Source organism: Molothrus aeneus, chromosome 9 (assembly GCF_037042795.1).
Source record: "Molothrus aeneus isolate 106 chromosome 9, BPBGC_Maene_1.0, whole genome shotgun sequence".
NCBI lineage: Eukaryota > Metazoa > Chordata > Aves > Passeriformes > Icteridae > Molothrus > Molothrus aeneus.
The window spans coordinates 2,938,505-2,966,337 of NC_089654.1; the positions used below are offsets into that span (position 1 = coordinate 2,938,505).

The 27,833-nt window shown below is 43.0% G+C and overlaps 1 protein-coding gene across 12 annotated transcripts in view; it reads right to left on the minus strand.

Moving 5' to 3' along the window:
* NFIA (nuclear factor I A) overlaps positions 1-27,833 on the minus strand; it is a 242,298-nt gene that overhangs the window by 13,457 nt on the left and 201,008 nt on the right. For 6 of the 12 annotated variants that reach the window (XM_066556114.1, XM_066556111.1, XM_066556109.1 and 3 more), the window contains 3 exons: positions 20,470-20,648; positions 17,686-17,851; positions 9,817-9,908 (listed from right to left, as the gene is read on the minus strand). In XM_066556114.1, coding sequence (XP_066412211.1) covers positions 9,817-9,908; positions 17,686-17,851; positions 20,470-20,648 — 437 coding nt within the window. Of the gene's footprint in view, positions 1-9,675; positions 9,909-17,685; positions 17,852-20,469; positions 20,649-27,833 lie in introns of those variants that run through there. The other 6 variants (XM_066556113.1, XM_066556108.1, XM_066556104.1 and 3 more) reach the window with 3 other exon arrangements.

Consider the following 27,833-nt stretch of genomic DNA (forward strand, 5'->3'; position numbering starts at 1 on the left):
ACAGGTTCTCTGGAAACCTGTGCCAGGGTCTCCCCACCCTCACAGGGAACAATTTCTTCCTAAATTATTGTGTTCAGCCTCAGAGGTGGCTGCACAGTGTTGGTTGTGACTTTGGTTACTCATATCTCATAATTAAAATTACATTTCAGTGCCTTCTGCAGTGCATTCAGCTGCATCTCTCTTCATGTGTAATAACCAGTGTTTGTATAGATGATGTAACAGTTGGGTCACACAAGTGAATATGCCTGGGAATATTATGATTATAGTGTCAGTACTGTTTTGAAAGTTGAATATTAATAACTAAAGCACCTAAGGGGAAACCTAGAAGATATTTTTAAGTTTAGCCTTTTGGTTTTTATGAGATTTTTTTTTTTTTAAATCCTGGTTTTAAATTAAACTTTTCCAGTTCTACCTCTGTTCAAGCAGAAAATGCTATCAAAGCAAAAGCCTAAAATGAGATGTGTTTTGCTGTTCTAAACTAAAACCAGGTAAAATTTGAAAGCTGCAATTTCCCATGCTGTTAGCAATACTTACTAAGAACAGACACCTCTGTCAAATTTAAAATATAATCAGATTTTACCAAAATTGAGGTAATTTTTCCCGTATTTCTTTTGAAAACTCAGTCAGTGTTATTTATATTTCTCTAGGACAGTCCAGCACTAGGCAGGTGATGCTCAGTGTCTTGGGAACATGGAATCTTCTGCAAACTGAGGACTCCTTTTCTGTTAAGAAAAGGCTTCTTTTGGTCCCTTTTTATGGACTTCACTATTAATTTCAGAGCAGGACAGTCTTATTTTGCAAAGTGTTCACCTCTGGAGCTTATTCATTGCTTGACCTCTGTGTTAATGCCATTAAGCAAAGGTGATTCCTAGAACAGAGGTAGCTTAATGCCTATCCATTGGGAAGGATGCAGGGATTGTGGCCTTTAATTTTTGACCTTCATTGTAGACTGTGGTCCTAATCCTTTGATTGCAGAATTCTTAAAAAGTATATATGGCAGCTGGCAAAAAATCTTAATGTTCCAGTAAATGCAAAAGCCATAAATTCAGCTGCTGACCTTTTCCATCCAGGTCACATGTGACATCTACTGGAGTTTGTCAGGCTGGGTGGAATTTATGGGGCTCATATAGGTATCAGCTGCAAAGGCTGAACTTTCATGAAATGTCTTTCAAAGGCACTTCCAAAACCCTTGTAAAAAGTCAGTATAGCTTTTTTTTTTCTAAGGGTATACATTCTGCACACATTTTAAAAGGTCTCATCGTGCCACCTCTGCAAATTTTCAGCACCTGGGAAACTTCAGCTCTTAAATTATTACTCTTTACAAAATAGAGAAATCAGGCCAGGCACGCAATTACTGCCATCACCAACTTCCAACAGCCCCTTCCCAAGCCTGGCTCCCTGAGCACTCCTTCCCTTCTGCTGTGCAGCCTCCTGCCCCTCTCTGGGATCGATGGTATCGATGGTCTATTGTCAGTCAGAGAAATGGGATTTGATAGTGCCCTCAAGCAGTTGGGAAGAAGGGAAGGAATACAAAACCTGCCCAGGTCCACACCATCAGCGTGGGATCAATGCTCTCAATAATACGTTTGCCGCCACGTAGCGCCCTAACTGTCGCAATTAATAATGTAGAAGGAGCTGATTAACTTAAGTAAAGTGCTCTCCACTGTGTAAACACATCAAGATCTATAGGGCCAAAGAGGAAAGAACGAACAAAACGTCATTTTTATATTTTATGTGGACACATTCTTGCTTTCTATTCTGCTCTTGTAACAATTACTGTACTAGCCACTCTGACAGAGTCAATAAATTGATCGTGGGCCTGATGCAGCAGCGAGCAGACTAATCCAATACAGCATTATCTGCTGTGGAGGCTGGGGTGGGCAGTGGTGGCCAGGAAATCAGCCAAGCCAGCCAACAGCAGCAAGGGCCACAGAACCATAACCTTGCCCTAGCCTGGCTTCATTTGTGTGTGTGAACGTAGGGGTGTGAGCAGTGCTCTGCCCATGCTGCACCCTCAAAGCCCTTCCAAGGCTCCACCTGGCAGGGATCAGCCCCTAAACTGGACCCTGTGGCTCAGGGAGGATCAGCTCATCTCATTTTCTCATGTTGGCAGCCATGAATTTAAACACCTGATGACTTTTCCCCCACTACACCAAAGGTCATGCTCCCCAAAACTGCACCCACCACAACACAGCAAGAACTGCTGCCTGTCCGCTGAAAAACAAATCTGGGAATCCCCTCCCACGTCCCCTGACCTGTGAACACAGGGAATGTCACATTTTGTCAGCTTAAATGGCCACTTGGGTCTGGTATTATGTCTCTGACAGTGGTTGCAGTCCTCTTGGGAGGAAGCTGCAAGAATCCCTACAAAGGAGATGGACCAAAATGATTTGGCCTGAGGGGAAGCTTCTTCCCAGCCCCATGCAGTAAGTGGTGGGCCTTGTAAATCCATGTTAGCGGGGAATATGAGATTGAGAAAATAAAAATAAAAGAAAGTTTCCTGCTGAATGGAAAAAAGAAAACTGTTTTTTGGCAGAAGTTCTTCAAGAAGGAGAACATAGGCCATTGTTATTATGAAGACTTTTCAATGAAAACACAGAAAATCATTGCCTTTTAGAGTAATTGTTTAGCTAAAGAAAGGTTACACAGCTTGTAGAGAATTTAGGAAGAAATTAAATCTCTCCAGCTCATTCATCATATTTCTGCATTTGCCAACTCTTCCCACCAGGCCCACACTTACTCCTTCCCTTTCTTCTCCCCCACTGTGGAGTAAGTAATGGCCATAAAACCCACAGAAAGGCAGCCTTACACACAGGCTTCCTGGTTATTGTGAGGAGGGGGAAAACTCAGTAAGTTTAATTGCTTAGTTTGGGAAATTCTTCTATGTCCATTGTAAATAATTCTATGCTAAATCTACTGGAAATAGGATGCTGAGTGCTGGTTTCCAAAAAGGAGTCTGAACTGTTCACCAGAGTCTACAAGGAGGAGGAGGAGGAAGAAAAAGCCCAGGAACAAGGATCTCCCCTGCTGAGGACTAACCCAGGCATTCTGGGACTGAATTGGCTCCATCCCACTTTGAAGATGCAGCCACATGATGGCATTGGGAAGTTTTCTGTGAATCTTTACCTCTCTAGAGCAATATGTGCTTTCTTTTTGGCATGTGTTGTTCTCAGCTCCTTTTAGGAACTGACTTGAGAGTGGAATTTCCTATCCACACTCTCTCTAGGCTCACACTGCATTTTCAGAGCCATCTCCAGGCCACCCTCAAGTTCAGAATGGTATTCCTGCATCCTGGGTGGAAGAGGAAACCCAGCACCAAAATTCAGGTCATGTGTCAGTAGCCTGATGCCACTGGTGCAACAGCAAAGCACTTTTTGGACAGAGATCAAAACTTTGACTGATCATAAGGGGGCTCCAGGTCTTGGAGGAGAGCAGCCCTCACTTTTCCTTTGCCAATAGGGGAAAATCCACAGATCCCTGAAGGGTTTGGGAGCAGAGTGATCCCTCTAAGTTCAGCAGAAAGTAGCAGTTCCACACCCCAAAACTCTGTTTTTATACCTGATCTATGCAAATTTCTTTTCTTAACACACTAAAGATGTTATTCTTTCATGGAAATCGTGTTCTGAATCTCTCACTACATTTTCTGGACAGGCCAAGAGAAAGAAAAGGAACATTCAAGCATGCTTAGAAGTGCTTTGCAGCTGAAATTGGACACATGTACTGTCTTAGGGAGGTTACTGTACAGAATATGGAATTCTTAGAGGGCTGAGCCTAACAAATGCTTCCAAGTTAGAGTTTTTTATCTCCATTCACACTCAGACACAAGCAGTGTCTGCCTTGAGGATGAGTATTCTGATCCTGAGGAGGGACAGTCCTCTGGGCAACAAGTACCTCTGACCTGGCTTATAAACAGCTCTGCTCAGAACCCCCAAAACCCAAAATAAACCCACCAAAACAAAAGGCCTGGTGTTCCTGCAGCCCCTCATGTTCTCTGCCATGTGGCCCTCACACCCCTCGAGGTGTCCCTGCCCTGCCCCGTGTGTGGAGCAATGTGGTGGCTCAGCTGTCAGCACAGCGCCACAAAATCCTGCCCTGCCCCTGTCCCCTGGGCCAGCAGGTCCTGCCTGTCTGACCAGTGCCATTCCTGGGCTCTGGGGATGAAGGCAGCAGGGTGTGCAGGCAGCCAGGCCAGGCAGCCCGTGCTGCTCATTAATAAAGCACATGGAAATGAGCTGCGTGGGGCTCAGGGTCCCCTTGGGAGGGGGCAAAGGGCAGGGCACAGTGGCAGCGAGCAGCAGGGATGGAAAATCCCCGTGAAGCCAGGCACACACGGATTTGTGCAGAGGAGAAAAATGTGTGCACTGGTTTCTTTCTTCCATAGGGTGGCAATGGAACCTGGGCACAGAGCGGCTCCGCCGTTTCAGCTGCAGGAGCGAAGCGCTGCAGGAGCTGCATCAGCTTCCCAGGCAAGGTGCTGACTTTGATCTATGGATCCTATACACTTCTGGGGCTTGCCACAGACAGGGCTGCTTCCCTGCCTGCCTCCTGGAGAGGGGCATCACCTGCACCACGCTCCCCAGATTCCAGTGTCCGGGCAGCAGCGCCTGGCTGCTCTCACAGAAGGACCCTCTCCTCTGGAATTCGCCTCCCCCCTGGTCTGACAGAGCTCACATCTGCTATCCTACAGGACACAGCATCCAGCTCATTTTTTTTTTCTCATGCCCTTTGTTTTAAAGTGCTGCCAGTGAAAAATTGCAGGTTGCAGTTTGCTCTCTAAAAAAAAAAATCTCTTGTGGGGAAGCAAAACAAGCTTTGCCTTGTCTCTGGGAAAGAAAGTAATTGTACAATTAGGTTTGTGGATGCACCTGAGGCGTATGGTGGTTTTTTTAGAGATAAATAAAAGCCCAAAAGGAGAAAGCTACAAAGATACCACTGTCTCATTTGGGAAGGGCAGGGAGCAGGAAAAGATCTAAAGGAGTTAGCAATTTCCTTGTACTATAAACACTTTGCTAAACTTCAGTGATTTCCCTCCTAAGTTAATATTGCTCTTTTAAAGATGTATTTCACAGGGTGCATTTTTGTACCTGGTCTTTATAAGGCTGTTCTGCTGAGCTTGCTGGTTTCCATACCTGTTATTTTGCTGCCTAGATAAGCTTGTTTGACTTTTGGGATTTTCTTAAACTTTATTTCAGTGTTCTAGGCAGTCTACAGGCCTTTTGTTTCAGTTGTTTTGTGCTATAAAGGATGAGCTCTATCTAGAGCTCTCTTGTAGCTGGGTGGCTCTAGGGCCCCACCAGGGAAAGTGTGAAAACACAAGGCCTTTGCTTATTATCCAGGATATGACTGTGCTTTGGGATTGTGCAAAGGCAGAACCAGGAAGAGCTTCTACTTCTGTCCTCCTAGAAATAAGTTTTATCTTTTCCTACAGAAAGCCAAAGGAATAAATATTTGGGTTTGTGCTTAACTAAGTTTTTAAAACTACCTGGGATGGATCTGATATAAAGCATGTTTACACTTGAGAGGGATTTTTCCTGAAACAGCTGGTCAGGGCTACAGGACTCACTTTCTCACAGGGTAAAGTGGTTGATTCTCTGCCTGGGTTCCTGCAGTAGGAGGCAGTTTCTGTTCCCTGCATCCTCACAACCTCCCTGTGCAGGGCACATGGGCCAGTGGCAGGTAGGAGCGATTAGATGGAGCAGGCATGTGTTTCTCAGGAGCTGTTTTTAGCATCCTAAGTACAATTTCCAGGAAGATGTAGGCTAAGTAGGTGGCAAACAGGACCCAGCATAGTAAACAATGTTTAGTGTGAAGTGGAGCTGCAGCACGATGAGTACAGAGCACGCGGATCCCTAAAGGAATTTTGTACCCTAGAGCAAAGCCAGGGCATTAGAGAGCAGCAAACAGCATCTGGAGTGGTGACTGGCAAACCCTGGCCACAGGCTGCTGGTTTGGCATTCCCAGCTGCATGCACTCCCAGCCCACAGCCTGTGTTTCACTATTAATTTTAGGAAAAAACCACCTCAAAATGCAGCCCCCTTTATTCACCTCGGTGCCACCGAGAGGCTCATCCCTAATTAATGTGATGGGACTTTCCCATCCCTCCACCTCTCTGTATTGGCAATATGAGAGACGTATCTATTACTTAGTCATGAGCTATCCAGACCAACTTGCTTTTGAAACCAGAGCCCCCTGTACCCCAGGCATCCTGTATTTCTGATTTGCATATGCAATAGGCAGTTAAAAAGCTGATGCCCCCATATTGCTTGCAAGTCAAGTAGCAAAAGTAAATGATTTATCAAGCAAAGGTTACAACACCTGTGCCTTTTTGTCAACATATACAGAGGATGCCAAGTCAAGTGTTGCTTCTAATAGCTCAAACAGAAATTTAGATTCAAATAACCCCCAAGACAGGACAATTGTGCAACGAGTGGAGTGGCAGAGTGATGGATGGTGTAAGCAGCAGATGCAAAACCAAACCAACTGAAAAGTTTGGAAACTGCTAAAACCAGGCAAAGCCAACAGCCCTTTGGGGACTTTTGTTACCAAATCAGAACTACTGACTTAAAGCAGTTTATTTCCCATCTCTTCTGTGATGGACTGGTTGTCCTGTTGCAACCTTTGTTGACACAGGAAGATGGCTTTTTAATGAATATTATATAAACTCTATAAAATTCCTTTAAGGGGTTATATTTGCCACAAGGCGACATAAATCAGAACATAGTGCTAATGGAAATGTCTACTGATATTTTTTCTAATAATGATTCAGAAAGGCATGTACTGGGTTTGGTTGTTTAGAAACAGCCCAGGACAGAATGATCCTTGCCCCAGCCCATTGTACATTTGCCTGGGATTTTATTCCAATGTTCTGGGAATGCCCATGTATGGGAACTGTGACTCCTGCTCCGTGGAGCTGCCACATCCCTGTGCACAGACTCACTTCTGCAGCACTTGAAGACTAATGATGATGATGATGATGATGAAGATGATGATGTGTAACTAGTGCTTCTAGTGCAGTGTTCCACCAAGAGAACATCAGAGCCACCAAAAATCTGACCAAAATATTTTCATATGGATTGTAGCTGGACCATAGTTTTTAAAAAGCAGATGTTCAGATACAGCCTTCATTTTTATTTTATTGTTCCAGCAGCAAAGAGTCACTTAACCCTTATATTTAAGCTTGACTTCCAGAAGCTCAGAGTGTTCCCTGCTTCCTCCTATCTCAGGGAACTGTGTCTCTGGCTGTTAGTGGTCCTCAGGACCTGTATCTTAGCCTGGCTCTGGATGTACTCTAAAGACCCTGATGGAAAGGAGCCACCCCAGATGCTTTTAATAATGCAGTCCTATATGTTTTTACATTTTCATTTTGAAAATGTCCTAAGTGGTCGTTCTATACACGAATGCTCTGCAAAAAGGAGCACAAAAGCCTGTCTTTGTTTAGAGGAATGCTACATAAATCCCAAATCATTGCAGTTAGCACTTCTACCTCACTTCTCTGACTCAAAGCACAGTCAACTTCAGAGTTCTTTCATGAATAAGTAGTGAGTTTGCTGATAAATTATATATTTAGTATCAAGTGGGTTGTGGTGGTGTAATGATGTATAGAAGCAGGGAGATGCAGCTGGAGTCAGAGACTGGAAGTCAGTCTCCTTGCCCACTGCAGCATGTTAGACTTTAATTGAAAGCTGTGCTTGAGTATTGTTTTTCACTGTACAGCATTGTTATTCACTACACTGCATTACTGAGGAGCACTTAAAGTAACGCTAGAGCACTTTAAAATGATTTAAGTCATAAATAAGGAGGATAAAAGTTTACAGTCAACAAACTTATCTGGGAAACTTAGGCTGCAGGATGCAAGTAAGTTTTAAATATCTTTGGAGACTTAATACTGTTGTGTCTTACTACATAATCAATTTACCAACTAGGAGTTTTTCAAGTCTTCTGGAAAAGGTAAGTAGCATTCTCCAAAGGGTTTCAGGTTTCCTGAGCTATGAAGGAAAAGACCAAATGCTTAAGGACTTTAGCAGCACACCTTAACATTCCTGTTTCTTGATTTCAGTGTATTTCTGTGTATTCCAGTTGTTTCCAAAACAACTGGAGAAATATGATTTAAATGGGAAGGTGCATGAGAACTTGTCACACCCATGAACCCCATAAAAGCACAAGGCTGGAAAAGTGGGGTGCAGGTTGAATTTTGTCAAGGCATGAAAAAAACCCCCCAGAATCTGATGGGTTAAACCCCTCTCTGCATTGCTGCTGTACTTTCTGTGACCCTATTTAATGCAGAGAAGGTTTGAGATTCGATATAGTTTAACCTGTGCTGTGCACAGAGCTATAAACTAAAGCCCCTAACAAATTGTACACAAAGAGCAGACAGCAAAAAACCACGTTGTGCTCACAGGCAGCTGCTTGCAGCCCTGTAAACTGGAAATCTTTGGGAATGAGTGACCTGTGTTTCAGTGACAGTGGAGGTGCTGAAGCCATCACAACGAGGAGTCTGTCTTCATGCACCTACTGTGGCATGTGACAGCCATTAATCTGCACACTAATTATTCAGAAGCCTATAAACCATTTGAAAGAACTTACAAGAGCCAAGGGTAGTAATGCCCAGTTTGCCAGTTATTTGAATTATTGCTTTTTAGTCACTGCAACCAGCTCAAAACAGAATCACAAATATTTTGTGTAGTTGACCTTTAAAAGAATTGCAACGTAGTCAAGCAATCACTTCAAACTATAAACTACAGTTGTCCTAAAGCACTAACTCTGCTCACTTTTTTATACCTTCCCCCCCATGATAACGTGATATTAAGCCCAGACTTAATTTTTTCAACATCTGTCTCAAATTAGCTGCTAACAAAACTGCCAACAACTATTTTCTTAATCGACCCTGGGAATTTGATACAGCTTGGAAAAAGCACATTTAAATCTCGTCCTTCTCCTAAAGAAACACAAATGTTTACTTGAGCTTCTGATTTGACCATAGCAAGACCATGAATTCAGCTAACCCAGCTTTATAGGCCTGCCTCAACTGGACTTTTTTCTCTTTGCATAAGGAAAACAGATGTGCTCACAATCACAAAAATCTCCTGGTCGCTCAAAGCCCACCATGCAAATGGCCAACCAGGAATTTGAGTATTTTTTTTCCCATGGAAGTCACTGGAGCAGTCACTGCTGGGGGACTACAGGGCACTGTTACCTGATGGGTCTCTCTGAGCTCCTTTTGCATATCTCAGACTGGTTTGGGTTGGGAGGGACCTTAAAGATCATCTTGTTTCGTGGGACACCTTCCACTAGCCCACGTTGCCCCAAGCTTTGTCCAACCTAGCCTTGGCCACTCCCAGGGATCCAGGAACAGCCACAGCTTCTCTGGGCAACCTTTACCAGGGCCTCCCCACCCTGGCAGGGAAGGATTTTTGCCTATCATCTAATCTGAACACAATTAAATGCAGTGCCTGGGGAGCAGGTTGGAGCCAAAGCCTTTGAAACCCCGGCCCTAGAGCAAACAACTGCGCGCTGGGAGCCAACACCTTAGAAAGCAGAGAGAGGACCTTCCAGTCATGAAAGCAGCGTTATCACCACACAAGCCCCAAAAATAAATTAAAAAAAAAACAAACAAAAACAAACAAAGGAAAAAAAACCACAACAGACAAACAAAGTGCAAGTGACATTTCACTGTAGTTACTGAGACCATGTGGGTGAAGTGACAGCGGCATTGCAGCTGCTCCGCGGGGACACGTTAGAGGACACTGGAGGAGGAGGAGGAGGAGGAGGAGGAGGAGAAGAGGCTGCAGGCAAACAGAGAAGTCGAAAGCGGCCCACCTGAGTCTGTTGAGGGATATTTACAAAGCTTGGATCCCGTGGTCCAACACTGACGAATCGGTTTGCGGGGGAGGTGCTGGGTGTCGAGTAGGCTGTGAAGGGAAGGGACACATGCGTTGAGGAAGCGGCACTAGATTGCACACGAACAACACCAAAACACACTGTCTCAGAGCCACCTAAGCAGATGTTTGACATAGAAATGTGCGAACGTTTTAGAGAGCGAGAGTTTGGTTTGAGACACTGGAAAGGTTTGGGCTTAATGGTGGGGGGATCAACACGTAGGGGACTGGGCTGCTGGGAGAGGGCATGGCCCCAAACGTGGGCTCAGGGGAGGGTGGGCAGCTCTCCAGCCTGAAGGAGAACCACTGCAGGCCTTTCCATGATGGGCTGGCACAGGAGATTTCTGCAGGTCCTGACTGTTTTCACTCGAATGTCTGGTATCTTTATTTTTAACAGAGTTTTGTATAGCAATGAAATTACCTAAGTGCTCATTAACAGAATCAGACCCTTTATTTCATGCTAATCCAGCATTCTCTCTGGATATAAAGTTTTGGTTTTCATACTGCTGTGGTCTGCACTCTCTAAAATGTTCACTTGATGTGTTTGACAAACTAGGGAGATCCTTTCGGTAAAAAATTAATGGGTTGCAGTTTCACTGGGGTGGTAAGTGCAATCAGTCTGAAGGCTGAAGCTGCCTTTAAAAACTGGAGTGGCTCCCATAAATGTAAAGCTATTAAATGCAATGCAAGCCAAGAACCCAGATTACTTCCAAACTTGAAGTACTTTAATGATTTTATTGTTGCATTATATTCTCCACTGCAACTGTCCACAATGCCACGTACTTCCACATCCAAAAGCTTTCAATGCATTTTTAGTCTTCCTCTCATTTGAAAACCCTCAAGCAATCTTCTCTCTTCCTCAGGTTTTTGCATGTTTAGATCTAAATTCAAATAACGCAAATAGATGCCTTAATACAAAGAGGGCTCCTATCTATTTTGAATATATTTATGGGAATGCATTCTGCTGAATAAAATCCCCAGACAACCTAACTATCCGATGAAGAGACCAAAAAAAAAAACCAATAGTAAAAGGAAAGTTCCTTGCCAAATTCCAGTCAGGCTAAATATAATGTTGAGGCCTCAACGTTACAGAAAAGTAAAGCGAGTTAAGAGTCAGAGAAGACATGGAGTTGGCTGTGTGGGGGAAACTCTTTTACCTTTCTGAAAGCAAATGCTTGGTGAACAGGAATTACACTGGAGGAGCCTTTGGTTTAAGGCTGTGCCAAATCAGACCAATGCTCCACCTTGGCCATTGTCACCTCTCTTAGAAGTCGTAAGTAGATGCAACCAAAACAGGTCACATATTTACTTTCCCCCATTCTTTCCCACCTCTGATTATTTTCAGCTCAGGGACTTCCTGTATTAAGGCCCTGGAGGGATTTCTCACCCAATGCCCAATCTCCCTTGGGTGATGAGTTCCCAAGTCTAGGAGCATGCAGAACCTCATCGTTCAAGTCTCACAAACATCTTGTGATGCCTCTTAGCTCTCACAGTTTCATCAGAATACTCCCTTTTATCAAGATACCCTGAAATCACCCCAGGAACTGCATATCTTCATTTCCTACTGGTATGAGGGGAGATAAGGCACTCCTGGATTCCAAGAAGGAATTTTTCCCACTTGTTTCTGGTGAGGTGAGCTTTTCTGTCCAAGAAGCTGACCCTTGCAAAAATCATGCAAGGAACACTTCTCCTTCACAAAGTCTTAAAGGAATTTTAATGTGCACTAATTCATCTTCCTGAGATGATTTTGCAAATTGTGGTGCAGCTTGAATACTATGAACAGGTAAGGTGGATGTTACTCCTACCTGCAAATCAAGGAAGAAATTTACTGAGTAGATCTGGTGAGATGTTCTCATCACCTTTCACCATGTTAATTTGGTTAATAATTCAAAGAAACCACACATTTGCAAAGGACATTTCCCTGTTGCTTGTGCCTTGTATTAAGATTCTTCTGCACTGTCCTTTGTGGAGGTTTTTTTTTTTAAACTAACTAATGAACTAATATTGTGCAAGACTAAGAATTCCTTCTACAGTGGGGAAAATTAACTTAGAGCTCAAAAACCAAACATCTGTTGTTTGGTTCTCCTGGTCTACTTTTAAAGAAGCAGATTGAGTGGAGAGGCCATTTAATCCCTTGGAGCAGGTAAGTTCCACCCAGAAGGGAAGGAACTCAAGATCTTGTTTACAGTTCCCCGCTGGCAGATACTTTTGCTGTGATATTTGGTAGAAAATCAAAGGGGAACCAGCAGAATCCTGACTTAAATGGCTTCTCTGTTCAAACAAAAAATTCGAAAGCATTTGAAAAGTGTGTAATATGCACAAAAGTCCCCTCAAAGCTCGCTGGGTGAGTTGCTATGTACACCTTCCTTCCGCTCCAAACCATGTTTAACTTGCTTTCTGAAAATACTTGGATGTCAGCTTGGTATTTCCTTCAGGCCATAGAACTGCACTGCTGAAGCCAAGGAGGGAAGAGCACCAAAACGACAAATATGCAGAGGATTTACACTGGACTCTCCCAAGGTGCTGTTCCCTCTTTGCTGTAAAATGTCCTGGGATGTTTATGGGTTGGAAGGGGCCAGTTTGGCGCAGAATATTAAGCTGACATGGAATACACATTCCCCTGTTAGGGGGAGATTTGTTTCAGGAAAGGGAGAAGTACTGAGTGTTGCTTAGACCATGATCAACTTCCAGCTGCATCTTACTGTCTTCAGATAAACGCCCTTGGTTGGCATGGAGGTGGGATTCCTGGAAGTCTGATTCCTAGACTTTGCCCCAGAATTAGGATGGGGCAAACTGTCTCATTGGATAAAACTGGGTCATGTTATAATATAGCATAAATATAAGCTTAGCCTATGCTGGGGTCTTCAAACTCCAATTTGGGAAAAGCCTAAGCATGGGAAGGAACAAGGAACAGCAGCCAGGGCTCTTAGGCAGATCTTCTCCAGATTTTATCAGTTTGGCTCCATGGGAATTGCAGAGACCTACCCTGGTTCACACCAGCTGAGAGGGGTCCTGTTGGGCATGAACAGCAACAGCTTCCTGCCCAGCCTGCTCTTTCTGCTACTGGAATACACTAAGGATTGTCTGCAACATCATAGCCCACAGCCAAGGAAATGAATGTGATGCCACAAATTTGCTATGATGCTTCACTTCAGGAACAAGCAAAACAGGAGCTGGCAGAGAAAGAACATTTGCTCACACAGACAGCTTTGATATTTAGCCAAAATGGCAAGAAATTGTATGAAAGACAAGACAAACAAACAGTTTTGGGGATGTTGTGTGTTTTAAAGTTGCCTGCAGTAGGGAAATGTTACTTTTAAATATACTGTCCTGAAATAATTGCTGTTGAGAGCAGGAGTGTGTAATTTGTCATCGTTCTGGATTAAAAGGATTGTAAAGATGATTTGGGTGAGTGATGACCTAGTACCACTAGGTCTTCCTTTTACAGACCAGGATGACACAGGTACATGTGTTTGATGTGAAGAGTTGTCCTGTTTCTCAAGCTGCAGCAAGAGGATTAACTGGAGGAATGTAGTGCAGTAGAACAATTCCCACTGCAGTGCATTCTGCAGCTGAGGATCTGAGAGGGAACTGCAAATTTTAGCAAATTGAGTGATAGTCAGCCCTCTTTTTTATGGATGGGGAAAGGAGTGAACAGAGAGCTCAAATTCACCCAGAAGGTGCTCAGTCAGTGCATAGCAGAGGAAGGGAGAGAAAGCCAATCTGATTGCAGGATCATGGAAATATTTAGGTTGGAAAAGACCTTTAAGATCATTGAGTCCAACCCCTACCCCAGCACTGCCAAGGCCACCACTAACCCATGTCCCCAAGTGCCACATCCACAGGGCTTTTAAATCCCTCCAGGGATGGGGACTCCACCACTTCTCCTGCTCCAGTGCTTGACCCCTGTTTTGAAGAAATTTTTCCCAATATCCAACCTAAACCTCCCCTGGTGTGACCTGAGGCCATTTCCTTTTGTCCTGTCCCTGCTCCCTGGGAGCAGAGCCCTACTACTCCCTAGCTGTCCCCTCCTGTCAGGAGTTGTGCAGAGCCAAAAGGTCCCCCCTGAGCCCCCTTTTCTCCAGGATGAGCTCCCTCAACTCCTCAGCCTCTCCTGTTCTCCAGACCCTTCCCCAGATTCATTCCTTTCCCTGGACACTCTCCAGCACTTCAAGGCGTGCCCTCACCAGTGCCCAGCACAGGGGACAGTCACAGCCCTGGTCCTGTGGCCACACCAGAGCTGATCCAGGCCAGGTGCCTTTGGCCTTCTTGGCCACCTGGGCACACGTGGACTCATGTTCAGCTGCTGCTGACCAGCATCCTCAAGTCCTTTTCCAGCTTTCCAGCCACTCTGTCCCAAGCCTGGAGAGCTCCACGGGATGTTGTGACCCAAGGGCAGGACCTGGCACTTGGCTTTATGAGTCCTGTACTACAGCCACAAGATCATTCTCCTCATCCTGACACAAATGCCATTTAACAAGAAAACTCTTTTGTTCAAAGGGACATTAACAAGTAATGAGTTCATTTAAGTTAAGAGTTGTGAATCTCAGAAAATAATACTTTGTTTTAAAAAGCTGTTTAAAAGTCAGGGTGTACAGGATGGCAGTATCTCAGGCTGCTCTGGAATGATTTAATTATGATAGTGATAAAGCCCAACTGGAATGTTGTGGAGATGGTGTTTGCTTTGGGCAGTGAGATATAAAACCCCAAAACTGCCAAGTTCAAGAAAATACTGTGTTGTGTTTGTAATGGGTTACCAACCAAAGAAAATCAAGAAGAGATCTGAGATAAGATAATGTTGGGTCTTCTGATATCAAAGATTATGTTCCATTGAGAAAGGTTTTGTGGAGGAAAACTGAACCTCCCAAGCCTCGTGAATCCCATCTCCACTGTGCCATCTGACTGAGGAAAATGCTGGCTTTCCAAAGGGACAGGATTCACAGCTGAAATTGCCAGCTCCCAGAGCATGCCTGGCCACCCAGTAGTGGCAAATCCCCAGTGTGCATCTCCAGGGGCTCTTCCTTCCTTGGACAGCACTAATGTTCATGTTTTGGTTAATGTCACAGCTGGAGAGTTTCACTATTGCTCTGAGAATCATTAACCACCTTGTTGTGATTTTTAGCTCTCGCTCCCAGGAGGCCTTGCTGTATTGAACAGCTGCTCCTGGCTCCTGCACCCCTCAGGAGGGCCATATTCCAATTTTTGGTTGGGCCGTGACTGCATTTTGTTTCTGCTGAGGGCTTTCTGCTAGACCAAAAAAGGGAAGGAGAATGGAGCAAATGCCAACCCCTTTCACTCCATTTCCTCGGGAGGAGGGGGGATCATTCTCTTCCACACGGCTAAGGAGAGAGTCTGGCCAAAATTTAACATCACTCCTGCCTTTTTTGCATTAGTGACTTTCCAATATCCTCAAGCCCTGCGGGGCAGTCAGCCATAGCCCGGCGACACTCCCAGAACCGGTGCGCTCCAGCAGCTCGTAACCATGGAAAACACCTTTTTGTGAGGCTTTTATGGAACTCTGGTGAATCTGCACTCGCTGTTTGAAGGCTAATATTTAGTTAAGGAAAAAATAAACACGGAGGGAAATGGAGGGTTGGTCCTGATTGACACACTGAATGGAGCCCAGTGGGTCCTCCTGGCAAACCCTGCCTGCGACGCCTCAAACTTCAGTTTGCTTTCCTCTTTATGTGGCCAATGCTTCCACTGGCTTTGCTTTACATGTCATAGTTTTTCTTAGAAAATATTTCTTATAATCTACTTTTCTGTAAAATTTTTTCCCTAAATTAAATTATATGCTTGTTTACAACTCGAGTCACTGTTATTCAAACCCCTCACCAAAAGGAAGATGCGTGCCTGAATATGTACAGAACTATATGTTTAGTCATCAGCGTGGCTAATTAACAAACAGTAATTATTTTCCTAATCTTTTGTTTAAATACCATTAACTGGCTGCTCTTGAGAAAACCTCCATTCCCAATTAACGTGGCAGCTGTCTGCTGAACACAAAGCCCAGTGACCAGCCCCAAGCAGACACCGATGGGTGTCCTGCTCCCTTCAGAGGAGAAATACCCATTTTTCTGCCAGCTGAGAATCTGGCCAGACACACTCTGAGCTTGTTTACACAATCACAGTATCATAAAAATTCAGATTAGTGCTAAAATGTTGTTGGGAATTTTTTCTTTTCTTTTTGACACCAAACATTGCCAGTAAACTGAGTCACAACCGTAATGACAAGTACACACTGACCTAGTTTTGTTTTTCCCGGTTCTGAAGGCAAGGAAATAGTAAGGCACTGCTGACTGTGCTCAGTGATAACTATGACTAAACATTAACCTTTTAGATCCCACCGCTGAATCTCATTGATAGGACTCAAAAGTCCCCTCAGAAAGTGTCAAAGCTTCCTGACAGCACCAGTGTTGGTCTAAGGTCAGGAAGAGGAGCGGAGGGGAGGGAATGAATCAACTTCTGCACTCAACAAAAATCTGCTGATCAATTCAAGAAGTCCTGATTCTAGAAGATCGTGTTCACAATCTTACCAGACTGTCTCATACTAAAACCCATTTCAATTTCCAAGCGAGCCAGAGCATCTTGCTGAGTTTGCAGTTGATGCACTATCGTGTAGCAGAAGGCAATGAAAACCTCTGAGGAACTACCAGATTTTAAAAATGCCCCCTGGAACCTGTGCAAGTCTCCTGAACAGTATATAAAGCTTTAAAAATGTAGGCTTTGCTTGGTCTGAAGAGTGAGTACCTCTCTGCACATCAAGCAGTGGTTGCATATAGCATTTAAATAATAAGCTTGAAAAGCACACAAAGGGATTTGCTCTTTCGATTAGATTGATTTTTGTTTGTGGATGTTATTTGGACTCCCTTCACTGTGGAACAAGTCCCCTACAGTTGCCATTAAAGCACTGAAAGCTTCCCTTTTGTTTTTAAATGTCAGTTTGAGCATAGCTTCATTAAATCATTTCACAATTAACTCCCTGAACATCCAGACTTTTTTTTAAAGCATCAGACACAGCTGAATTGCATTTGTTTCCCAGAAGAGTGACTCCAAAGTGGCATCCCCAAGTGTGTATCCAGGAATTCGTAAATTTGACTTGTGGCTACACAAAATGCATATGGGAGCTGTGTGGGTGGTGGGAGAGGATTAGAGCTTTCTCCCTGGCCCTAAGACATACCAAAACTTCTTGCCTAAGATGCACGGCATAAGGGAAAGATGTCTGGCTTAATCTGGGAAGATTTATTCCCAAAAGAATGGCAATTGAAGTAAACTGGAAAGAGTTGTTAGTTTAGCCCAGTGTGTATAAGCAGGGATGTTCTCAAGGAGATTGCCTGACTTCCATGTGGGATCTGTGCTCTAAAGCCTGGCTTGAGACACCAACTTATCACAGAACCATGGAATGGTTTGGTTTGGAAGGGACCTTAAAGATCACCCAGTTCCAACCCCTCTGCCACGGGCAGGGCCACCATCCACTAGATCAGGCTGCTCAGAGGCCCATCCAGCCTGGCCTTGAGCACTTCCAGGGATGGGATATCAACTCAAATCCTCATGGCAGCAAACAAGACCCCAAAGATCCGAGCTCTGTGTCACAGCTGAGCCACCGGCCTCGATTTCCCTCGCACGTGGTTACGTGAAATGCCAACCAAGTCAAAAATAAAACTGCAACCTTGGGCTAAGGCTTTCCCCGCTCACACAGGAGCAGCTCAGAGCTTTGTCCATGGTGGAGAGCAGAGAGCTCTCCTGCTTCCCAAGGTGTGTGCAGGCCTTATCCCTGCCCAGCTGTGGATCCCGCTGCGTCTATACTTACTTGGAGAAGTGGGAGAGGTGGCCCCTCCTTCTGTTGATGTGGTTGGAGGTTTTGTGTCTGGCACTGGCAGAGGCACAGGCCTAGCCATTGGTGGCGGAGGTGGTGGTGGCAACATTGGGGTAGGAAGGAATGGATTGTGCACCTTGCCTTGGCTGCTACCATTGGGCTGCCGAGAAACAAGCAAACAGACAGAAATTATACTAAAAATCAGCTATTAGGAACCTCCAGTAAAAACAAATCTAGTTCAAAACTCTGTGCAATACATTTACAGTTACTTGAGAGGTGGCAAAGAAAGTGCTGGCTCAAATTCTTCATGGACTTCAAGGAACTTTGTGTCAAACTCTGTGAACCTTGTGAAACTATGGAAATTCTGGCTTTTAAACACTTGTCCTATTAGCAGCTTGTCTGAACTAAGATTAAATTGTCCTGGATTAAATCCTACTCCTCTTTACATGTCCTGCAGCACTAACCCATGCTCAGTGAGAGGTGAAGCAGTATTTTTGACCCCTAAAATCCCCCAGTTTCGTGCTTGTGCTATACCCTCAGGATATCAGTGTCTAGGACTTGAGTGTAAATTTCTTAAAGATACTGCTCATTAAGAGAAAAAACAAGCGTTTTTGGTGGTCTTAAAAATCACGCTGATATCTCATTACAGGAAAATGAATGAGCTTATATTAAAATAGCTGCTCTCCCACATCCCGTTTGAGTTAGCAATAGTGTAGCTCTTGGTTTAGCTGCCATTAGGATCATATGGAGAAATGAGTGAACTTAGAACAGCTTCATTTTACACACTGGGAGAAAAAAACCACCCTCCCTTCAGTCTGGGATGTGGTCAGTCACAGGCTGAAGGGGATCAGCTATATGAGTGTGGTCTTTCAATTAATCACCAGAAAAATGTGTCCCTAAGTAAAAGTGTTTTCAAGTATCACAAAAACAGGAATCAGGCTTAGAAAAACATGCCAACCCTCCCCCCAGCTTATTAAGTTTACATTTTAAATGTAACCCAGCCTGGACACTTGAAAACCATACAGAGAGATGCCAAATACCATTATAAAGAGAAAGTAGGACAGGCTGTGAATCAGGTGTTCCATTTTAGTGACAAAAATGATGAGATCATTTTCGACAGCACTCTACAAATTGATCTCACTGCAGCTCTTCTGGCACTGAACATTGGCTTTTCCATTGATGATAAAAGCTCAGCTTTAAACACAGCTCCATATTCTAAGTACTGCTAAAGAAAATAATATTTTAATTCCTGATAGGGTTTCCATTAGCCTGAATTGCCAGGGACAAAATACCCATCCTGGCAAAACACTTGGGACTCTATTTTCATTTCACCTGCTCTGGCACTGACAAAAGGCCTTAAAGTTGTGGAGGTGCAAATCACACTTGTGCCAGAGCAAAAAATGGTTCAGGGGATAAGGTAAGACTCAAGTTCATCTGCATTTAACTTAACAGCACTCCCACAGACTTCCAAGACTGCAGTTGCTGGAGTTTGCAGCAAGAAGCAATCCTTCAGGGATGTTTATTTTTCCAACATCCAGCACCTTTAATAAACTAATATATTAGTGACATCTCTCAAACACTATCTTGTCTCCCAATTAGGTCCCTTTCCTGCCAAGAAGACCCCTGCTGCCTGTTCATTGTGAGTGTGCTAACAGTTCATAATGCTGAATGGTTTGGGATAAATTAAGCAAATGAATACTCAAGGAAAAAGAAAAGCACTGTATTGATTTGTTGTCTAGACATAAATGTATCTGCTAACATATTGCAGACATTATTCAAAGCCAGGACTGGCTGGAATAAGTAGAGTCAGTTTTTCTGCTGGGGAAAGGAAAACACTGAGAACAATGCAGCTTATTAAATAAGTGTAATAAATTAGATGCTAATAATTAAACTAATTCTCATTAACACTTTCAGTATGTCAGGAGAGAAGCAGTAATTTTGCCAGTTATTACTTCATTGGCTGGAAAAAGTTACATGCATTACATTTCATGAAATATTCAGAGCATTATTTTAGATTTGATTTACATAAAATTTATAAATTCTGTATTCGTCCAGAATGCTATTTCAATAATAGCAAGATGATTCACTTTATTTGATTAAAAAAAAATGAAAATGGTTATTTGAAGCTTTGGAACTCTGCTTAATTTTTCATAGAGATAAGGGGAAAAGATAACTGCTTACAGAAATAACAAACCATAATAAACTGTACTTTTAACATCTTGAGTTCAAGTACTGGTCAACTTGATCTAAAGTGCTATAAGGCAGTATCTTTTTTTTTTTTTTAAATGAACTTAGCTGATCTGAAACATCTGTTTCTCACCCTCCCTTTTCCTGCTCTTTCCCCCCCACTCTCCCCTGAACTTCAAAAATAATTAATAAAAATTATTCTGCCTTTGTATTTTGTTAACCCAGGTTCCACAAGGGTTACAACACATGCAGCAAAGTCGTTTGTGGGGGGACCCAGCAGGTCACTGAAGCACCAGCTTCTCTGACACTTTAAGCTGCTTCCACCACAATGTGATTGAGTGGTTTTTTGGGGAGGTCTCTTGTTTTTGTTTTTGTTTTTTTTTTTTTTTTAATGCCTTTGGAGCACAGCATTATTATTTTATATATATATATTTTTTTGTTTGTTTGTTTGTTTGTTTGTTTTCCCTTCCAGCAACTCCTCAAGGTGCGCTCCTTCAGGCGACATGCTGTTACAATAACCCCATCCATAACCCCCTGGTTAATTTTTACAAAGGACAAACACTTCTGAAGAAAGAAAAACGGCTTCCTTACATTTAGGAACCCCACCTGTCCAGCCTGCTGACCAGCGTCGGGGCAGACAAGTTGGACAAACTCTTTCAGAGTCTCCTGAGGATGATAGCGGATTGCTGGGTGTGAGAAGTATGGCCCAGGCTGTTGAATAATGGGTGATGTTGGAAAATGAAGAGTCGATGGTGTTGCATGTGGACTTGCTATAGGAAAGAAAACAAAGACGTTATATAGAGCTTTGCCTCTGGAAAAATAAAACAGTTTAAATCTGTTGTAGTTTTAAGCAGCTTTGTTTTTTCTATGTTGTTGGTTTGTTTTTAAATGTACAGTATTGTTTATACATCAATTAATATATTAGACCACATTGTGTCCTACACTCACTTCATCTAGATCCTGGAAGCAAGCGGAGCCAGACATTTTGCAGGATTTTTCTGTGTTTTTAGTGGACACGTAGAAAGGAATCAGCAGTCCTTTGTAAGAGTGAAAACTATTCATCACCTTGAGAGCAGCCCTCATCAATCAGGCAATAAAAAAATGTATTTGGGAGATTAGGGTTGATTTAATTGACATTTCATGTAACTTGGATTTGCACATACGAATCCATTTTACATTGTAGTATAAATGGTCGATAATTTTAAAACAGTCTAACACTTCTTGTTGTTGGGGTTTTTTTTTCCCCCATCTCACTTCAGGAACATTTATTTTAAGTAACGTGTTTTCGTTTAATGAACATGCACAAAGTGGCGAGATCGTTTGGAAAATCACATTTACATTTCTCCTGAATAACGCTGGGCTCAGATCTTCAGCAAGCCCCCAGCTTGCTCTCAGGGATGAAGTTTAATTTGGTGAATTTATGGGCCAACAAGCCAGCTGGAAAATGCACTCCAGAGAAGGTGCAGAGGTGTGATGTACACCAGCCCATTGGCAATGACCGATTTTACCCTCAGCTGATTTCAGCAGAACTACAAGTGCAGCTCCAGAGCCTTTTGCTCTCCTGCATTATGTGACACCTTTGCCCAGTTCCTTGGCCTTCAAAATATATTGGGTTGGACTCTTGTTAGCCAACAGTGCTTCCCATTGTTAGCTGTCACCACGAGGCAGCAACTGCCGCCACTTACAGTGCCATGAATTCTCCCTTTAAAATGAGGATTCACTCTTCCTTCAGAATGACCAATTAATCTGGTTGCACACAAGCTCATCTGTAAATCATTGTTTATTTCTCACCAAACAGTCTTTGTTGCTCCCTAGGAGTCTTTCAGGGGTGTCCATGTGCAGAGATTGTGCTCGTACACTGCATATGACCAATCAGATAAAGGCTATGCAAGGCAGGGGAAATCCTACAGAAACTCAGGTGTTGGCTTGGAAAAATTTAAATATACAAGAGGGGAAGAAAAATAAAAAAAGCCTTTGGCACATTTGGAAAAATTGGAGAGATGCAGGAAAGTTAACTAAAATCAAACACAAATGAGCAAACATTCATTTCATGATGAATGTTATGAAAAACCTTCAGTTAAATAAAAGCTAAAATCTGCTTCTTACTCTTGTTCATTGCCAGTTTAATAATATGACACTTTATTAATAACTTCTTTTTCTTTAGCATTATTAAACCATTAGCAAACTCAAGAGCCTGAGGATGTGGATTAAACGTGAAGTCAGAAAGAGCAGCAAGGAACTGCTGCCTTTTCCTGTAAACATTCACTGAGGGCTGGCTGGGCAGCCCTTCTATACTCATCCCTTTCCACCACAGGACAGGAATTATTGCTCTGACACCACCACCAAAGAAAGCTGCACTCATGCCAGGGGTGCTGGTATGGGATGGATGTGAAACCCTTGTCCTTGCCATGAAAAGCTCCCCTGTAACCACATTAACCCCACAACTCTGCTCCCTTTAATTCTGTTGAAAACATCCCCAATGAAAAGAGGAACATCAAAGTTAAAGATAAAGGGGGATTCCCTTCTGTAACTGTGAGGGACCACCATGGAGACAATTACTACAATGGACAGAGAACTCAACAGTGTCCAAGGAGCCACCTCACCCCAAAATAATCCCCAGCCCTTGACTGGTGCTGCATTGAGGTCAACACCTCCATTCTACCCACACACCTTCAGTCAGGTAGATCCCAGCCAGCATTTTGATGACTACAACAAAATTTTTATTAGCCTACATTATTTCTGTCTTCCTCCCTTCCTTTGTATCTGCTTTTGTAGTTCCCCCTTTCCTTGTGTGCCAGATGGAATATGAAGGATGAAGATAAAAGTGAGAAATGGACATTTATATGACAAACATCTAATTAAGTAAGGAATAAATTGGAATTTCTGAAATATAAAAAGAGAATTTCCTTTTAGTATCAGCTCTTTTAGTACTGTTTGAAATTGTTATGCAATTGCACTGTCCTTTATGAACAAACTCATTTCTGTTTGTCTGCTGGGTGAAAAGGAGATTGAAATGCACCTAAGACAAGAAGGAATAAAGAATTCTATCCAGGGAACATGTGGGAATTCAAAGCTAGGCCTAAGACAACATTGTACTTAGCTTTTCCAAAGTATGGCCCTTCCTTTAATAATTTGATTTGCTGTAAGAAAGATGAAAGAAATACTCAGTGGCATGTAAAGAGCAAGCCTTTCTCTGCTGCCCTGACCTCCTCAGCATGTCAGGGTAGAAAAGAAAGTGGAGAGTGCGTGTCAGTGACCTGCCCAAAGAGAGAGAGAAGCAAAGAAATGCAGGAATGACCAACAATTCAGCACAGCAAAGTGCTGCAGGGAGAATGTGGTTCCTCTTTGGAGCCTTGGCCAGCTCCTCAGCCCACCTCCAAGGGCCTCCTGCTGATCAGGTAAGGACTGGGGGAGGGAAACAAGAAAATTGGCATCATTCCTCAGCCCGTGCCATACACTGATGTGGAGGGGTCATTTTCTCCTTAGCATAAGGAGTGACGAGTGCAATAAGGATCTGCAAAGGTTTGTTTGTGCAGTCTCTGGCTAGGAAATAGCAAATTTCTCAAGTGCCAAAAGAAAGGGCTCTTTGATAAGGGGAGAAAAACCACTACTATTAAACTGATCAACATTACAAATGTGCCTGCCTGATACTAGAGAGAGGGAATTAAATGTTAAAGTCTAAAATCTGCTGGCCCAGACACAGACCATTACTCTGATGGCTGAGTTGTGGTCAGCAACTCTGGAGAGTACAAAACTGGCCACTCCAACAAGTTCTGAGAGCAGAACACAACGGTGTTTCCAAATATAGGGGCCCTCACAAGCATTTTTAATCAGTGAAAGCACAAGGGGTAATGAAGCAGGTCATTATTATCCCTGTTTGCCTCTAAAAAGGCCAAGGGCCCTTTCAGTCATGATTTTCAGACTTAATAAAAATGATAAAGTCTTTAATTCCTAAACCCACACCTACAGTGATGGAAATTACCCTGTGTAAGAGAAGAGGCTCTTATTAGCTCTGACGGGATATTACAAGTCTCAATCAGAGATTGTAAATTCTTTGAGATCTTCAAATGGAAGATAAAATAGGTCTTTGTCTATTATTTATTTACTTATTGACTTATTATTTATGTATCCCTAAGCAGCTCCATCCTGCCAAACCATATTTCTCCTGGCGTCTTTCAGCCTGTGACATCTATATTTTATTATTGACCTCAGTAAATGACATAAAATATGACTTCTACAATCTATGAAAAGATGTGTACTCAAGATCAGAACTTCATTTCTACCTGCTGTAGGTATGGAGGAGTTGGAGTCTCTGGCGTTATGAAATCTGTTATTTTGTGTAGGGGCTGGAGGCAGGAGTTATCCTTCCATCTCAAGGCAAGCATAAATATTTCAAAGCACACATGATTCTAATTCCATTGAAGCTGGTCTGAAACATCCCAGACTTTTTATTGAAAATGAGATGGTAATGTATGGTGGCCTGCAACAGATATACCAGTATTTTAAAACTGCTGCTATTGGGCCAAGTAATTATGCAGTACAGCTGTTGCGTGCTACACTGGATTCCTCAGTGTTTTATGAGCTCGGGGTGCTGTGCAGCACAGAAGTCACAGGATTTTTCAGAATGCTGAATTCTGATTATGCAGCTCTGTCTTGCCTTTCCTTTCCCCTTCTTGATTTGTGGTGGCCAATAACCAAGTAACCAATACAATAAGCTGCACCCATTGATTAGGTGAGCGCTGCACGTGGCCGAGGCTCTGAAGAAGAGCCAAAATTGTGAATTCTGTCCGAGCGAGTGATGAGACAATAAAGGATCAGTTAATTTGAAACAGGTCACAGTTTTCTTCAGCTATTTAGGATCCTGGAACAAAGGAGTGGTTCCTAATAAAGAGCCCTGGGATCCTTGCTCCCGAGGAGTGCCTGCTGACATGGTGAAGGGACACCTACAGTGCTCAGACAGGTTTTCCACCAGCACAGCCCAGCATATGGGGCCACATATTGATCCATCCACCTTCCATCTCCTCTTCCAAAAAAAGCCCTGCCAGCCCCTTCAAGTCCACAGCACTGGATGGAATTCCTTTCTTCCTGAAATCGTTTGAAGTCTTTGAAAGGGTGGTTTGGTGCTGCTCAGGAGAAGGTGTTATCACCCCAGACTGCTCCAGGGAGAAGTGCTGGGAATCACAACCACTGCTCCTTCACAGGCACAAGGGCTGGCCCCATCAGCTGGAGCAGGGCACAGTGCTGCACACACCTCCTCTAGAAAGTGATAATTAAGTTTACTAATACTTCATTAAACATTGATCAGCCTTCCTAGAAATAGTAACACTAGAACCATAATGAAACGGGATCGTTTTTTATCCGCTTGTTTTTGAGGCCATTATAATTGGCTTCATTACAATTAAGAAAGTATTTTCTGAAAAGTCATTTCCCTGGAAATGTTAGAGAACAGTTTGTTCTGCTAGCAGCTTCCACGTCAGGCTTCTAAGTTGCTTTAACTCCCTGTGTGCTGCAAAGTTCCTGCTGCCATTCCAGTGATGCCAGTTCAAATTATGCGAGATGGATCCCACCCTTTGTACCCCAAAGGTACTTATTCTCAAAATTGACCATATTAGAGGACTAATTGGCTAAGCCACCATGCTGGCTGATGTGAAATGCTTTCAAACACCATGAAACAGCTGTGTTTATCGGAAATATGAAGAGTGACTTTTTAATAAGGAGATCTGGCAATAATCCAAGTTTGTTGAAAGGAACTTACACTTCTGTGTATAATACAATACAAGAGGTAAAGAATGGAAGCCTAAAACAATAGCTTTAAGCCCACAGATTTTGGTGATGAAAGCAGTTACCCAAACAAGAAAAAAAAATAATTAAGAAACTCGGGCTGGGATTTGCAGAGGTCCTGAGAGAATTCATTAACTGCTTTAGAATTTCAATGGGAGCTGCTTCCCTGTAACACTTTCAAAGGTTTCTGAAAGTCCCCATTTTTCTTACTGCCCATTAGGAAAAGACTTTAGGGTGATAAAAGTAGAGGACTTGCTTGCTCAGGTTGGCAAAACTTGCCTCTACTTAAATACTGAGCTGCTGAGGGTAGGACTGACCAGTCCTAGGATGAGCCCTTGGAAGGGAATTCACATCCCTGGAAAACTCAGGTATTTGTGAAGTCCCAAATGGTGCAAAGGAGCTGTTTAGTAACATGTTTGTCAGGTCAAAGGATGAGCTAAATGCAAACTGATCCCATCTCACATTCCCATTTCCACAGTGTCAAGGCTGGGAAATCATGGAGCTGGAGAACAAAAATGGGCTTTACCCTCTGAGCATTGGTAAGATTTAGGTATCTCTCACTCCCACATTCTGTAGACAAGTATAGATGAAAGATTTAAAATATAACAGAAACAGCTGACCAATGCACGATGTAGTGAAACACCCTTAGATAGGGTGGATGGAGGATCTGTTCCTGTCCATGAACATCACAAAAATGGGCTGAATTTCAGGCTGTCCATCTCTCAGCTCCAGAAGTCAAGTGCAGCTGGGCACTGCTGAAAAGAACAGAGCCACGGTATCTCCAGCTCAGGGCTGGCTCTCAGCCCTTTGCTGCTGCTGCTCTCAGTGGTACAAGGCACCTGGACCCTTTGTTCAGGAACACTCTTCCTGCAAGAAGTTCTGCAGTAGCAAGTGGGAGGCAGGAGGACATTGTGCCAAGGCCCACGGAGCTCCTAGGAAAAGGAAAATGTGCTGAGGGCTGTGTTTGAGCTCAGGGTTTATTGGTGTACTCTGGGCCGCTGAGTATTACAGGCTGCTTTTGAAAACCTGTGGAGCTGAACTGAGCACTGGTTCCAGATTCTGGCACGGGCAGGGGGCCAGTTAAGTTAGCTATTTTTGAGCAGAATGTTTTAAAACATGTCAGAATTCTGCTGCCTTTGGGAGACCAGAATACTATAGAATTGATTACATTGGGACAGAAATAAAAATCAGACCCTATAGAAAGCACTCCTTCCTTCCAAGACTACAGCTAGAGGTCAAAAAGACCCTAATTTACCATATTTGTAGAATTCCTGCCTCACATCAAATGCTGTCAACTTCTGCATATTATTATTATTACTTTTAATACACATGATGCATCCTCATATATTCTCATCACAAGATAAAAACTGCTGCTAGGAGAATATATCATGTCTTTCTTATAATGAAATGCAGTTGATAAGTTTACAATAGAAATGTAAATTCTCTTTAAAACTACAACCTTTATGTGTGTGATGATATAATTCTGCTTTGATACTAAAAAGGGCATGGTAATGGAATCTGTGACTTTGGAGTGATATATTGCTGTTAAGTTAATAGGACTCCACATTCCCATTTCTAATATCAGTGTTTTTCCTCCCTTTCATTCTGTAGATGGTAAGCTGATACTACATAAACATTGTTAAAGCTATAGTTCCACGCTACAGTAATTCACTTAACTTTAACATGATTTATGGTTCTGTCAATAGAGGAGGTTGAAAATCCAGAGCTCTGATGCTTAAACATGGGTTCCATATTTAAAGCAATAATGTGCTTTTTGTGTGTGTCTGAAGCTAGGAGAATTTAGCATAAAGCAGAGATAAAAATATTATAGTTCACTGCACTGTTTAAAGCATATAGTTTAACTCCATGGATACATCAAAGAGAGCAAAGGAACCAAACACAGCATCAGGAGAAGCATGGGCAAAATACTTTGTTCCTGCAGCACTTTATTTTTATATTATTTTTTTAGGGATGCATGAAATCCTATTAGTATTTTTAACACTCCCCTTTTTCTTCCCCCCATTCTTTAGCTCAGTTAGATCAGCTCCTTTTGTCAGGATGAGTTTAAATCTGGGTCCACTGTATTAATCACCCCCCTTTCTTCTTTCTGGCACTTCCCCTCCAGGCATTTTGCCTCTTTAGGAGATTAAGCGACCAAGTCATCTTGTTGCTCT